At 37.8% G+C, this 13,014-nt stretch overlaps 4 protein-coding genes across 4 annotated transcripts; all 4 read right to left on the bottom strand.

Moving 5' to 3' along the window:
• Window positions 1-447: 447 nt before the first annotated feature.
• Window positions 448-2,019, bottom strand: SMKI05G0010 (uncharacterized protein; the record flags this gene model as incomplete). The annotated part of the gene is made up of 1 exon (XM_056221747.1): window positions 448-2,019. The coding sequence occupies one exon, from the start codon at window positions 2,017-2,019 to the stop codon at window positions 448-450; it is 1,572 nt and encodes a 523-aa protein (XP_056081507.1).
• Window positions 2,020-3,827: 1,808 nt separating this feature from the next.
• On the bottom strand, window positions 3,828-4,634 carry SMKI05G0020 (uncharacterized protein; the record flags this gene model as incomplete). Its single annotated transcript, XM_056221748.1, has 1 exon — window positions 3,828-4,634. One exon carries the CDS (start codon window positions 4,632-4,634, stop codon window positions 3,828-3,830), a length of 807 nt encoding a protein of 268 aa, XP_056081508.1.
• A 613-nt stretch (window positions 4,635-5,247) lies between these two features.
• SMKI05G0030 (uncharacterized protein) lies at window positions 5,248-5,787 on the bottom strand (the record flags this gene model as incomplete). Its single annotated transcript, XM_056221749.1, has 1 exon — window positions 5,248-5,787. One exon carries the CDS (start codon window positions 5,785-5,787, stop codon window positions 5,248-5,250), a length of 540 nt encoding a protein of 179 aa, XP_056081509.1.
• Window positions 5,788-8,053: 2,266 nt separating this feature from the next.
• On the bottom strand, window positions 8,054-10,192 carry SMKI05G0040 (uncharacterized protein; the record flags this gene model as incomplete). Its single annotated transcript, XM_056221750.1, has 1 exon — window positions 8,054-10,192. The coding sequence occupies one exon, from the start codon at window positions 10,190-10,192 to the stop codon at window positions 8,054-8,056; it is 2,139 nt and encodes a 712-aa protein (XP_056081510.1).
• Between the last annotated feature and the right edge of the window lie 2,822 nt (window positions 10,193-13,014).

Consider the following 13,014-nt stretch of genomic DNA (forward strand, 5'->3'; position numbering starts at 1 on the left):
CATCCTCACCTCTCACTCAGTTGCCATGGTTACCACTATACATCACCATACATCACCATACACGGCACTTACCTCAGCGCTTCACACCCTGTGCCATTTACCCATAAAACCCACTTTTATTCCCATTTTAGTGTTTATAATGTATTCTACGGACCCAAATATCATATATATGCACTTATCTGCATCTAATATAACGTATTTTGCCAAATTCTGTCTACTCATTATATACATATATTTATCACAATCTCAAAAAATCACCCATTAAATCACCCAAACATAAATATTTTCTCATGATTTACATCGATTCATAGCCACATATTATCCTTCTGCTATATTGTTCTTACCTAAGAAGTACGACTAATTTATAATAATAAATAATAATGCGTCAAATAATCTTATGTTAACAAATACACGTACTACTACCACTTCAATATTCAAAGCCACCATTTAGTTATGTAGACGTTTTTCATAAGAGTATAAGTTATTCACACCACCTTCCACTTGAGCAGATGCCGTTCTGAATTCAAATCTGACTTTGCCTCTTTGCACATTCTCCTTCAATAGAGTTAGCGTCTTGCAACCAATGTCCTGACACGAATGTTGCAGCCCGTTGTACAAATACGGAATAAACTTCTTAATGGATCCTTTGTCAACCACTGCACCCGCCACACCTTGCGCAACCAAAACGCTGTCGCTTTCAGAAAAGTAACGAGAGGTCGAGGCATTGCCCTTGCTACCGGTCTTTTGCATCGCATCAATGGAACCCATCCCACGATACACCTTTAATCGTTCACCATCTTGATAGAAATAATCACCGGGCGATTCGGTAGCACCAGCCAACATACCACCCATCATAACAGTAGACGACCCAAGCGCCAAGGCCTTCATGATATGGCCGATGTTTTGAACACCACCGTCAGCCATACATGGAACACCGAACTGGTTGGCAAATTCACACACGTTGTAGACGGCTGTACCTTGTGGCCTACCACAAGCCATAACTTCTTGAGTGATACAAATAGAGCCAGTTCCCATACCGATTCTCAGACCATCCGCACCGGCAGCAACCAAATTGGCAGCTTGTTCCCTGGTGACAACGTTACCAGCGATGACTTCCAACCCTGGGAAACTCTCTTTCACCCATTCGAGCATGTTCAACTGGAAAATCGAGTTGCCTTGCGATGAATCTAAGATAACCACGTCCAAGCCAGCTTCCACCAACAGGCCTAGTCTCTCCCTATCAGAGTCCATAGTGCCTACAGAAGCACCGCATAGCAATTGCTTGCTGCTGCCAGACTTGGAAGCTAACGGGAAGTTTTCGTTCTTCTTCAAGTCAGTCCTGGAAAGCATGGACACCAAATGACCCCTGTCGTCAACAATCAACAGCTTACCCTTTTTGGTTTTCTTTAAAACTTCATTACCCTCAGACAAGGTAATACCCTGTAAACCGGTAACAGGGTTCTTGGTCATGACATCCTGAACGAGTAAAGAGTCGTCCTCAACGAATTGTATATCACGAGAAGTGATGACACCCACCAACTTCGCATTTCTCTTGCCATCTTCCGTCACAGGGAAGCCTGCAAACCCATACTTCTTCTTCATGCTCTTAGCTTCACCAACCGTGCTTGTTGGAGAAATCACTACAGGGTTGTCAATAAACCCATTTTCATAGTTCTTGACTCTTCTGACCATGGCAGCTTGCTCCTCGGGAGCGCAGTTATGGTGAATGAAACCAATACCACCCGACAGAGCCATGAAGATGGCCATCTCTGATTCGGTAACAGTGTCCATTGGAGAGGAAACGAACGGGGTCTTCAAATTGATATTCCTGGTCAACTTAGTCTCCAGGCTAACCTCAGAGGACGGGAAGTCGACCAAGCCTGGCAAGACCAAAAAATCGTTATAAGTCAACCCACCTCTGGTCTTAGAGTCCATCAGTTCCTGGACTGACAAACCATCCAGTCGAGGCATCCTCTTGGCAACTTCCGAAGCAGACGTGTACACTCTAATAGCAGCCATTTTTTTTACGTATTTGGGTTTTTATCAATTGAAACTGAAAATATTTACTTCTTTAGTTTGTTATAAACCAAATGAGTTTATGACAGTGGAAAAGTTTTTTGGAACGTAGTTATATAATAAAAATAAGAAAAGTAAGGCAAGAAATAGAATAGAATACAGAAAAAAAAGTTTTCAGCATACTAGGCAAAAGGTACAAGCCCAGAAAACTGAGAAAAAGCCACCAAGGTTCTCCGATTAAATTTTCAGCAAAAAATTTCCAGTCAAAGTTTTTTCTAATTGTTAAATGGGAAAAGACTCCACTATTTATACTTTTTTTTTTTCCGCTTTCTTCGAGAAAAAGAGATGCGCGGGGTGCCTGCGCGGCGGTTAGGAAAAAAATGTTGACGTAATGAATTACGATCTAGCTTATATGTCATAATGTAGTAATTTTATTGAATCGTTCTAGATGTTAGGAAATGAAAGAGTTACATAGGTATTTCTTAAATACGCCCGGATTTGGGGTTTGCTACTATATGTTTTCTTTGTCTAAAACATTACTCCTATCATGCTTTTGGGTCATCACATTCAACACTATATCATTCAGTGTATTATAATATCATGGCTGTACAATCCCGCAGATGCTAAATATAACCATGCACCACCCCACTCCCGTTACTGTCTAACAAGATGTAAGATTTATGAGAACTAGGTGAATAATTGAATAATTGTTGGAATTCCATTGTTACTAAAGACTATAGTATTAGATATACAGAATATACTAGAAGTTCACCTCGAGGATCTTGGAGTTCACAAGAGGGGATTGATAATTCTACAAGACAATATCGTTACTTCTTCTTTCGCTTTATATGTTGTCATTCATTATCCTATTACATTATCAATCCTTGCATTTCAGCTTCCATTAGATTTGATGACTGTTTCTCAATCTTTATGTCATCTTCTTACCCCTCTTATGATACTATACTAGTAACATAATTACTAGTAAATAGATGATATCAGAATTTCATTCCAACAATTCTGTCTATGGGGAAAATAATGATCTAGTTTATACGACATCTCGTAGTAGAATTATTGAATTCCCTATGGGACCTTTAGAATTTATGTACATGACATCGTATCCTTTTACGAGACAGGCTTCATTTTAATCTATTATACTACTTTTATGACCACAAAGTGATTACTAACGACATTAGTCATCTCATCACTAAGTACAAACCATTTATACTTTCGCGTTAGTCCCTTTAACAACTTTGAACACATATTACTTCTTAACAATATATTTATGCTCTTCTTTTTCCTCTATATTGAGTTTATGTATCTTAAGACTAAGCTTAATTCTGAGAATTAGATAATTACTGAAGTGGTTATGATTTTAGAGTTAAAATGGAACTGAGTTGCTTCAGAACTCAAAGTGAATGGAGATATGAAGCTAATCTAAAGGAGATATTATAAGGCTAAAAATACCACGTTTTTGCACCTAGAAACCACAGTGTAAATCATCTTATGCCTAAAACAGAATGCAAATTGGTGCAAAGACGGTTTTGCTATAAGTACCACCATTTATGCGTGCGTAAGGACAAGACTGAGTAACTAATGTAGCTAAGTCCTTGAAGTTATGTATTTGGCTTTTGAGGCCAAAATCAACATAACGGTTTAAACCCCGGTGTACTTCTATAAATCATATACTGGAACTATACCCATTGTCAGCCACACCCATTGAGTAAAAATTAGATAAAACAATAAAAACTAAAGAGTGTACCACTACTAAAGTAACCATAGTAACAGTGAGTTATCAACTCTGTTACCTCAAATCAATGCATGGTCATTTGAATGGATTGGCATGGTATATCCCATATATTTTGTTGAAAAAGTTTCTCACCATTCCATTTCAGAAACCGGAAGTTGGCTTCCCAATTATTATTTATTACGTTTTTACTGCACCATGATGCCAGGTTCGTCTTACGTGCTTCATCAAAAATCCATTTCCTCACTTCTTTTGAGATAACAGAGCTTATGGAAGTTGTTTGTACCTTTGGTAATGAAACAGCAATAATATAAATACTGTCAGTATCAGTTACATCATTGATTTGGAACCAAGATACCCATAAATATACGGTGAGTTTCTTGGATAAATTTCCACGGCTTCTAGAAGTAGGATATGACGTAATACCCGTACAGTGCTGGTTTGCTTTTATTATTGTGACTAATCGAGAAAATAATTGTTCAATACCAGCAAATAAAACATTGGAAATACGTTGGATAATTGAAACACTTTCATGTCTTAAGTTTGGTTTATTATTGAATAAGTCAGGTTTGGAAAGATCTTTACACACTCTGCTTTTCAAAGGATCAATGGCATCAAGAATAGTATTGCTCAAGTCCACATCTATATTTGACGTGTTATTAATATAATTTTGTGAGACAAGTTCCGCTATTTTTTCCATCTCAATCCAGTTCATATTTATATCGCAAAAACATCTATATGTGGGCGCATCAGAAGCAGTGCTGCCCACTCCGGTTGCTAAAGTACGCATCAAGCCATCGGACCAACTCGTCTGAGTAGCAATAGAATAGGAGACCCAAGCGAAGAGTATCAATAAAAACGTCATCAGTTGCATGTCTTCCTGGATTATCTTTTCAAGTGAAGAAGCACAAGGTTGCATTCACAGAAGAAGGAGCATATATGTATATTACAACTTACCGTCGAGAATGACTACTCGCCGTTTCTCAAACGAGAAGTATATAGAAAAATAATCACAAGCGTGTTGTGATAATGTGACTAACCGGTAAAATGGACAACTGCTTATAAAGTTAAAATTATGAAATAGATACTTAGAGACAGAAACCTTTAGTGTGTCACAGCATGCGCTAAGAGTGCTTCAGAATTGTTTCCACTGAATGCCTGTTTGTACACACCTCTCGGCTTATAAATTGTTATCAATATAAAAATGACAGAAAAAAAAGAAGTACAGGGAATACTTATTTTAGGTGCTCTGGCAAGGAATATCCCAAATATTTTGGTGGCAAAAATAAGTTTCTTCCCATCTCAGGAAACGAACATCCGCATGCCATGATCCTCCGTTATCGTACCTGCTGCACCAAGACGATAAATGCTCATCCTGCAGTTTCTCTAAAACCCACGTGGTCATTTCCTTCAGCATACCAGATGTTGCTGTTGTGTCACAGTTTTTTCCAGTTGTCCATGGTGCAATGGCAACCAAATAAGTATGCTTAGTTCCATCTTTTGTTATAAACATCGAACCAATCAGAACCACCGTTGCAGGACTTCTTGTTAGAACGGTTTTTTATGTCTGAAGCTACAGAGTATCCTAGCGAAGCTAAACCGCTAGCATTATCGATCATAGCAGTTGCGTATGTGTAGTAAAATTCGCGAATATTCGAAGATAATGACCTAATAGTACGCCAGACGGTTAAACAACTGAAAGAATTGTGAGTGTACCCATTTTCACAACTTCCTTCTCTTTTGGCAAGTTTGTCGCTGTTGGTTGCCTTTGACGGGTCGATAGCATTAATGATCACGCCGAGTAAGTCTTCCCTTTTAGCCAATGTTGCATTACCTGTTTCAGAAAGGTGATCTAAGAAATCATTCATGCCCTTCCAGTTTATCTCTAGGGTATTTTCTGAGTATATTTCCATAGCAGTCTTGTTAAGGTCTGGGATGTCATCATAAATAGAAATGGGTGCTCCATTAGCTAAGTTATGTTCCAAGTCATCCAACCAGATCGTCTGGTTTCCAATTGCAAACTTCATAAATGAAGCTACAAGCAAAAAATAATGTAGTAACATTTTTATTCAGCTGATATGAGATAATTCCCTTTGACCACTCCATCATAGTTAATTAGTATAATCAACAGAAGCTGTGATTATCTGGCCTTTTTATAATGATGAAAATTGACGAGACACGAGTACAACAAAAGTTCAACAGATCGTTCCAGTAAGATGGCATTGAAATATCGCTTTATTAAACCACCACTTAAGAAAAAGATGAAGCAGCTTAGATTTGTTGCGGTCAGGCTACGCTTCGACTGACAATTACGAGCTCATAGCAACTGCCACCGAGCTTCCTTCTTTCACCATATCGTCGGAGAGTTACAGTACTCTTTGTGCATACTGGGGCACATTCAGTGCCCGCAACTCCTCTACTTTCAAGTGCAATGACACTCAGTTCGATGAGACTTACGGCGATGGTACGTATTACAGAGGCACGTATGGAACAGACGTTGTTTCTTTAGGTAATATTACGCTAGAAAGTTTTTCGTTTGGAGTGGCCAACAACACAGAAAACCAAGGTGGTATTCTGGGTATATCACTTCCTGCTGGAGAAAATACACATTCGCTTGGAGGAGCCTATAACACGACCCCCTTTGAATATGAAAACTTTCCAATGGCATTGAAAAGCCACGGAAAGATTGAGAAGATAGCATATTCCTTGTTTCTGAATGAACCTAAAGCACATTTCGGAAGCATCCTGTTCGGAGCAGTCGACAAAAGCAAATACTCGGGGCAGCTTTACACCCTGCCTATGCTGCAGGCTTACGATACCCTCGATTCAGTGAGTCCAGGAATGTTTGTTACAGCGCAGAGCGTCGCGGTTTTGAATGACGACTCTGGAAACAAAACTGTGTCGAAGGTCCGATTCCCGGTGTTGTTTGATTCTGGTACCACCTATTCTAGTCTGCCTACTGAAGTTGCATATGCGATCGGTAAAAGTTTTGACGGAAAGTACAGTTCTGGCGATCAAGGCTACACCTTTGATTGTTCAAAAGTAAAGGATACTCTACTGTCTATTGATTTTGGAGAATTCAATATATCGGCAAACATATCCAATTTTGTGACACGGACGAAGGACCACTGTCTTCTGAACATTGAAGCCGCTGACTCAGGATTCGTGTTAGGAGACGCATTTCTTGTTGACGCATATGTTGTCTTTGACTTGGAAAGTCACGAGGTTTCTATTGCGCAGGCTAGTTTTGACGATGAAAAAGAAGAGATTGAGGTTATCTCTGACAGAGTTCCGGGTGCCATCCGAGCTCCCGGATACTCTAGTACGTGGGTGTATACACCAGGCAGCCCCATCGGAACAGGAGATTTCTACAACGTCAGTTGGACCTCCTATTCAGGGTATTCAGAGTATCAATCGTTAGTTGCCACTGCGGTTGTTAGTAGTAGTGACAGTAGCAGCAGCAGCAGCAGCCGCTCAGCTGAAACAACTACAGAAAAGCAGAACGCCGGCGATAGGCTCTACCAATCATCTTTTCCTTTTTCTTTGGCTTCTTTCTTATCTTATTTCCTCTTGTAAAAAGCTCTGGTGGAGGGAAAAGGTACTTTTGCTATATTGAGCCCTGCACTGTGACATTGACATCTAAATTCAAGCTGTGTTAAATGTGCAAGCTTTAGTGGCATGCCAAATTGCTAGTAGTGATCAGTGTGAAGTAGCAATACAGTATGTTAAATATATCAACCCAAATTCATAATGTGAGTAATGTATCAGAAGTTTTTAGGAGCGTTTTAGAAAAACATACAATACTGATAATACCAAATCACGAGGACAAAAGACATAGAGCTTCAGTGTACAAAAGGATTAATTATATATCTCTTACATTTACACAAAACATAAAAAAGTCCAAGAATCCAATATCATAATGACGTACAAGCTAGATCGCAATTGATTACATCAACATGCAAATTTGATGAAACTAAATTATTTATTTAACGTGTTTTGAGCAGTTCGGTGAATTAGTCTGCTTTTTGCTGAGATGATGAAGAAATATGAACAAGCAGCAGTATAAAAGATATGGATTTGCATATGATTAAAATGATTTCAGTAAGATCTGTATACTTACTAAACTGCATAAATTTCCTTCCTTTTCCAGAAAGTTCCAAGAACCATAGTTATGCAGCATATTACTAAAAAAGTTGCACAAGAGTCTCAGACAAAGTACTATCTTCTCTTAAATAACAATTAAATATATACCTATCACATATAGGGTAGTAAAACAATAAATAAGACAACTGACTACCAAGTTTGATATTCTTCAAAGTACTCAATTGCTTTTGAAGACTTTTCTAGAACAATACTTGCTGTTTGGTCTCTTACTTCGTCAACAAAAATAGGAGGACCACAACAAACCACAGCCAACGAACCATTGAAGTCAGATGCTTCCTGAAGAAGTTTCTTGACATCTGGTCTTCCATGATGAAAAACAGCATTATCAAGTTGGAATGGATTGAATGAATTCTTTTCTAAAGTAGTTGCCACAGCAGTACCTTTCTCATCAGATTTTTCATCCTGTTGAGAAATATCTAAACTATCGCTAGGGGTTAGAACTGGAGTTTGCATTGTGTTGTAGACATGAAGCTGTATATGCAAATCTTTTAGACACATTAGTTCTGGTTTGTAAGCCTCGAGTACGTCGAACCCCCTAATTGTAACCACTAACTTTACGAATTGTTTTCCAGCTGCAGCTGAAGATTTCCCAAGTTCAATCGCATGTGCAATAGGTCCTGGCAAACCAGTACCTCCCGTAAGTAACAGGATATTATCATAATAATTGACTGGAGATGAACAACCATAAGGCCCTTCTATAGCCAGTCTCATAGAAGTCTTACCTCCATTGCGGTAGACATATTTTTTAACAAGTCTTGTTACCCCCTTTTTCTCCTTCAGAATAATGACTAGTTCACCATCGTTGATAATTGAATCCAAAACGGTGAAAGGATGTGACTGCCAAAAATACAGCGGATGTAAAAACGAAACAAAAACATACTGTCCAGGTTTAGCTTTCCATAGTAATGCTGGTTTTTTAACCGTGACTCGAATGATGTCATCTCCGATTAACTGCAATGAGGCCTTAGGAAAACCAAAATACGATACTCTAATAATTCGAATAAGCCTATCAAAGATCCAAATGGCAATAGCAGCGTATATCCACTCAATGCCACTAATCTCTACGACATGCTCCCAACATGTATAAAAGAACAATGCGCCAAGAACAATATGAAGAAATAGGAATGCCTCATAAAATAATTTTCTAAAAATTGCTAAGGAGAAAAAAACAATAACACCAGCTAGACAAAGTGCAGCTACACCAAACTGCCAATATGTTTCATCCTTGCTCACTTCCCAATCTTTATAGAATACTGCATAACTGGTATAGGCGGCACCGTGAATCATTGAATCTAAAAACATCATCCTTCCCAGCCATTTATGAAACATAATGAAAGAAGTGTATTTCACGCCAGAGATAGCCTCAAGAAAATTGTTCCTTCCGGCAAAAAGAGCTATCAGGGGAAGATGTGCAAATGCCAGAACACCACTTCTATCTGCCACATATCTAGCAACTTGTTCTTTACGAGAATCGAATATTAAATTATAGGGATCGTACTGATATCCGTAAGCCAGGAAAACAGTATGCAGTACCAGGTATCCAAGTATAATGACACCTTCAAATCGTGTGGGAAGATAGCCTGTAAATATTTTGAGACCAAAAAGGCTCGACGCATGCTTTCCACAAATAGTAGGCAGTGTAAAATATCCTCTCACATATCTGACAAATCTTTGTCTAAGTAAGGCAGTTTTAAACGGAGTGTAATTCAAATAATGAAGAATGCTTGCAAGAATCATAACACCTACAAAATAGGCACAAATTATACCACCATATGTATGACCAATGTCGTAGTTAGCATAGAAACCATGGTAGGAATAGTAGTACTTATTCCTTATTTCGGCATTTATCCAAATCGGATAAGTAAGATTTACACTATCTTCAATATACTCCACCATATGCTTTGTTCCGTTATTCATTATATTATAAAAATCATCATCGGTCATATTCTGAAGGCTGTCAGTGTAATATGAGCAATCTTCCTTGATAGCAGAGAATGTTTTTTCAAAGGTTTTATTTGAATGACCTTTTTCGTTCAATGATTCGTAAATACAATACAGCATTGATTGCAATGCAGGTTCATATGTACATGCTGGTGATGCATATAAATCATCGCTAGTATACTCCCAAGTGACTTCGCCAAGAACTCCCATGCATGCGTCAGTCAAAACCAGCGGCAACTTGCCGTACATTTTTGTCTTGGCAGGCGAGGCGCTTACACCTAGCAAGCAGAAAAGCAAAATAACATCAAAAAAGTAAACCAAGTTCATTTTATTCGTTGTGTTACATGGTTTTTTGAATGAGAAAGTTTCGAGTTGCAATTGAGATGAATCATTTCTTTGACACTTTATATACCTAGTGGTTTTTATTTAGCAAAGAGCGATGGATCTTATTCTACACATGTTTTTTAAGGATGAAAACTATTGCCAAAAAAGACTCCATCCATAGCGACGAAACAACTGCTTTTGTTTGGAATGTAAAAAGTTAAACTATTCGTCAATTTATGACATGACATTACACCCGTATTTCAAAAAAAAGTGAAATATCGGCCCAAACTTATCCTTGAGTTCTACCAATGCCATCAATTTTAATGATAATGCTTGTGTTGATGCCTGCAAGTGACCTATTCTCACCATTTTAGATTTTTTTTTCTAGTATACACCCGAAATAAAGGCAAAATGAGATCTGGGTGCATTTTACGAAAGAAGTCACAATTAACCGTTCACAAATGTTAAGTATCACAAAATCGGCCGGCTTTTGACAGCTTTTTGCAGCTTTTACTTGGCAATATTTTCGAATGGATTTAAGAGTATTGTTCTGCGCTTTAGGCTTTATGGAAAGTTTCATTTCCGGCGTATTCTTAATGAAAGGATAGTATCTCTCTAGGTGTTTTTCTCGCCCGGAGGCACAAAACTTTCCAGTCACTTCGTGTCACTTTTTTACTGTTAAGATAGTTGGAGGGCCATTTAGCACCTTTTGATCAGAAATTTCGAGGTGGGCAGACTATTTCTCCCTTTCAATTTTTTGATAAGTGGGTTCTCAGTTATTTCTACCGGGAAAAATCTAAAATTAAAGTTAAAAGTAAAAGATGCAATGTATTTGCATGCGGAATTTTTATAGAAATGCAATGAATACAAAAAACTTTTCAGGCAGTTGGTCACGGCTCGACCTCGTAAAAAAGGCGTTTTGTACAGATGTACAACTATGGTTTACTTTGTAGTCATTTCCACAAGCTCCGGAAAAGCATTTTACTACCTTTAATAAAAAGACGCACTGCATTGGAAATTGCAGCTATGTAATGTAAATTTTATGACTTTTGGGAAAATGCCACGTCCCTCCCTCCGTACACTAGGTTGGTAGATATCTTCCGTCCATTGAAGACATCATTATGAATTATTGATATTTTCTACCAATCAGGGCTGCAATAGTTGGTATGAAGATGTGAACCAATTCTTTCTTGATGGTTTTTTAGTTTGGTGGAAGTCAGAAAATTTGGGGGATATGAATGCTAGTTCGACATGATTTCAAACTTTTCTCTACTTATTCAATAATTTTAATATCACTCCCTAAAATAACTAAACTAGAAGCAACATACCGTATTTGTGATCGCATTTATTGGTGAGATTAAAAAAATCTTTAGATAGTTGTTTTTTGTTCTAACTTTTACTCGCATGAAATAGTGGATAGGGCTTTATCAAATTCAAAGGATGTCCTTTGAGAGCGAAATCCCACATACACCCTAATTCAAATAAAAATCACTTTACAATCCCCCTGTTCAAATTCTTAGTTCTAATTAAGTTGGTATATTAAATCTTTTCATCACACCTCATTGTTTCCACACTATCTAATATTAGTCTTAGCATTAAGGCAATGTTTTTTATTATTGGAGCTTGGCGTGAACGTACGGTGCCATGATTACTCTGCAGTCATTAGCCATCTCGCGATACGAACCGAAGACAGCAATCGAATTATGCTACGAGAGTGAAAGATCTTCAGTAACGTCGTCAAAAAACTCAGAAACCCTTGTGATTCATACTTGACGGTGTTTCGGGAACCCCCCCTCCACAATCCTGTAATCTTTTTATTTTGGCCGCGAGTTTTAAGCCTTCTTAGTCAGATCTAAATATCTTGATTTGTAACTTTCTGTGTACCAATAAATGAAATTTTCTGTATTATCGGAAGAAAAAAGATCCTCACTTTGTACCAGAAAGTGTTTTAGCCACTTACTGCACTCCAGGTCATACCGAAGACTCGTAACTGTCGATATAATTACATACATATCCATGACCGAAACACATTTCACATGAAAATCTATCATTATATGTCTTTTTACGCTCCCTAATTTGTACGCAAATGTTTTGGACTCTCTCAGAAGCTAATAGGGTTATGATTTCAATCCTAGGATCAAAATTTGGCAAGCTTAAAGAAGGAGAAAATTTTGCACTCAGTTATCATACTGGTTTAGGGTTCTAGAGTTGCTGCCTCAAAAACCATGTCATTCTTTTACTGCGGAAATGATCACTTTTAATTACATGTATATTACACGATGCAATAAGTCCATTCGTCTGTATCACATGGATTGTGCCATGATTATATCGATATATATACCCAAAATAAATTACATCATAGTGTATGTGCTGAAATTATAACAAAATATCGTCTATTGACTGGCACTCATGCTCAAATATCTTAGTAGTGTACACAGTGTGAGAAGATGGCATGAATCACAAGAAACTGCCATTCAAGTTAGTGGGAGCGGAAAGGCAGGTATCGATAATGTAATAAGATAATGAAAAAAATATCATATAAGAGGAAAGAATACTAAATCATTATTGTATACTGGTTACTTTTGTGAATTTTTATATCTGCAGTAATTCACTACAATTTAAAGGAGAACTTAGTAATCATTTTTATGTTTTGGTAACATATCCTGCAAGAATATTACAAAACATTATATCGGCCTACTTTTTAGACACTTTCAAGATAATGTGAACTGACGTGTTGGCAAGATTGCAAAAAAACTATTAAACCTCAACAATAGAACACAAGATTTTGGAGTGCGGATAGGGAAGTTTTGCACCTGGGCTTATCG

This window comes from Saccharomyces mikatae (assembly GCF_947241705.1).
Source record: "Saccharomyces mikatae IFO 1815 strain IFO1815 genome assembly, chromosome: 5".
NCBI lineage: Eukaryota > Fungi > Ascomycota > Saccharomycetes > Saccharomycetales > Saccharomycetaceae > Saccharomyces > Saccharomyces mikatae.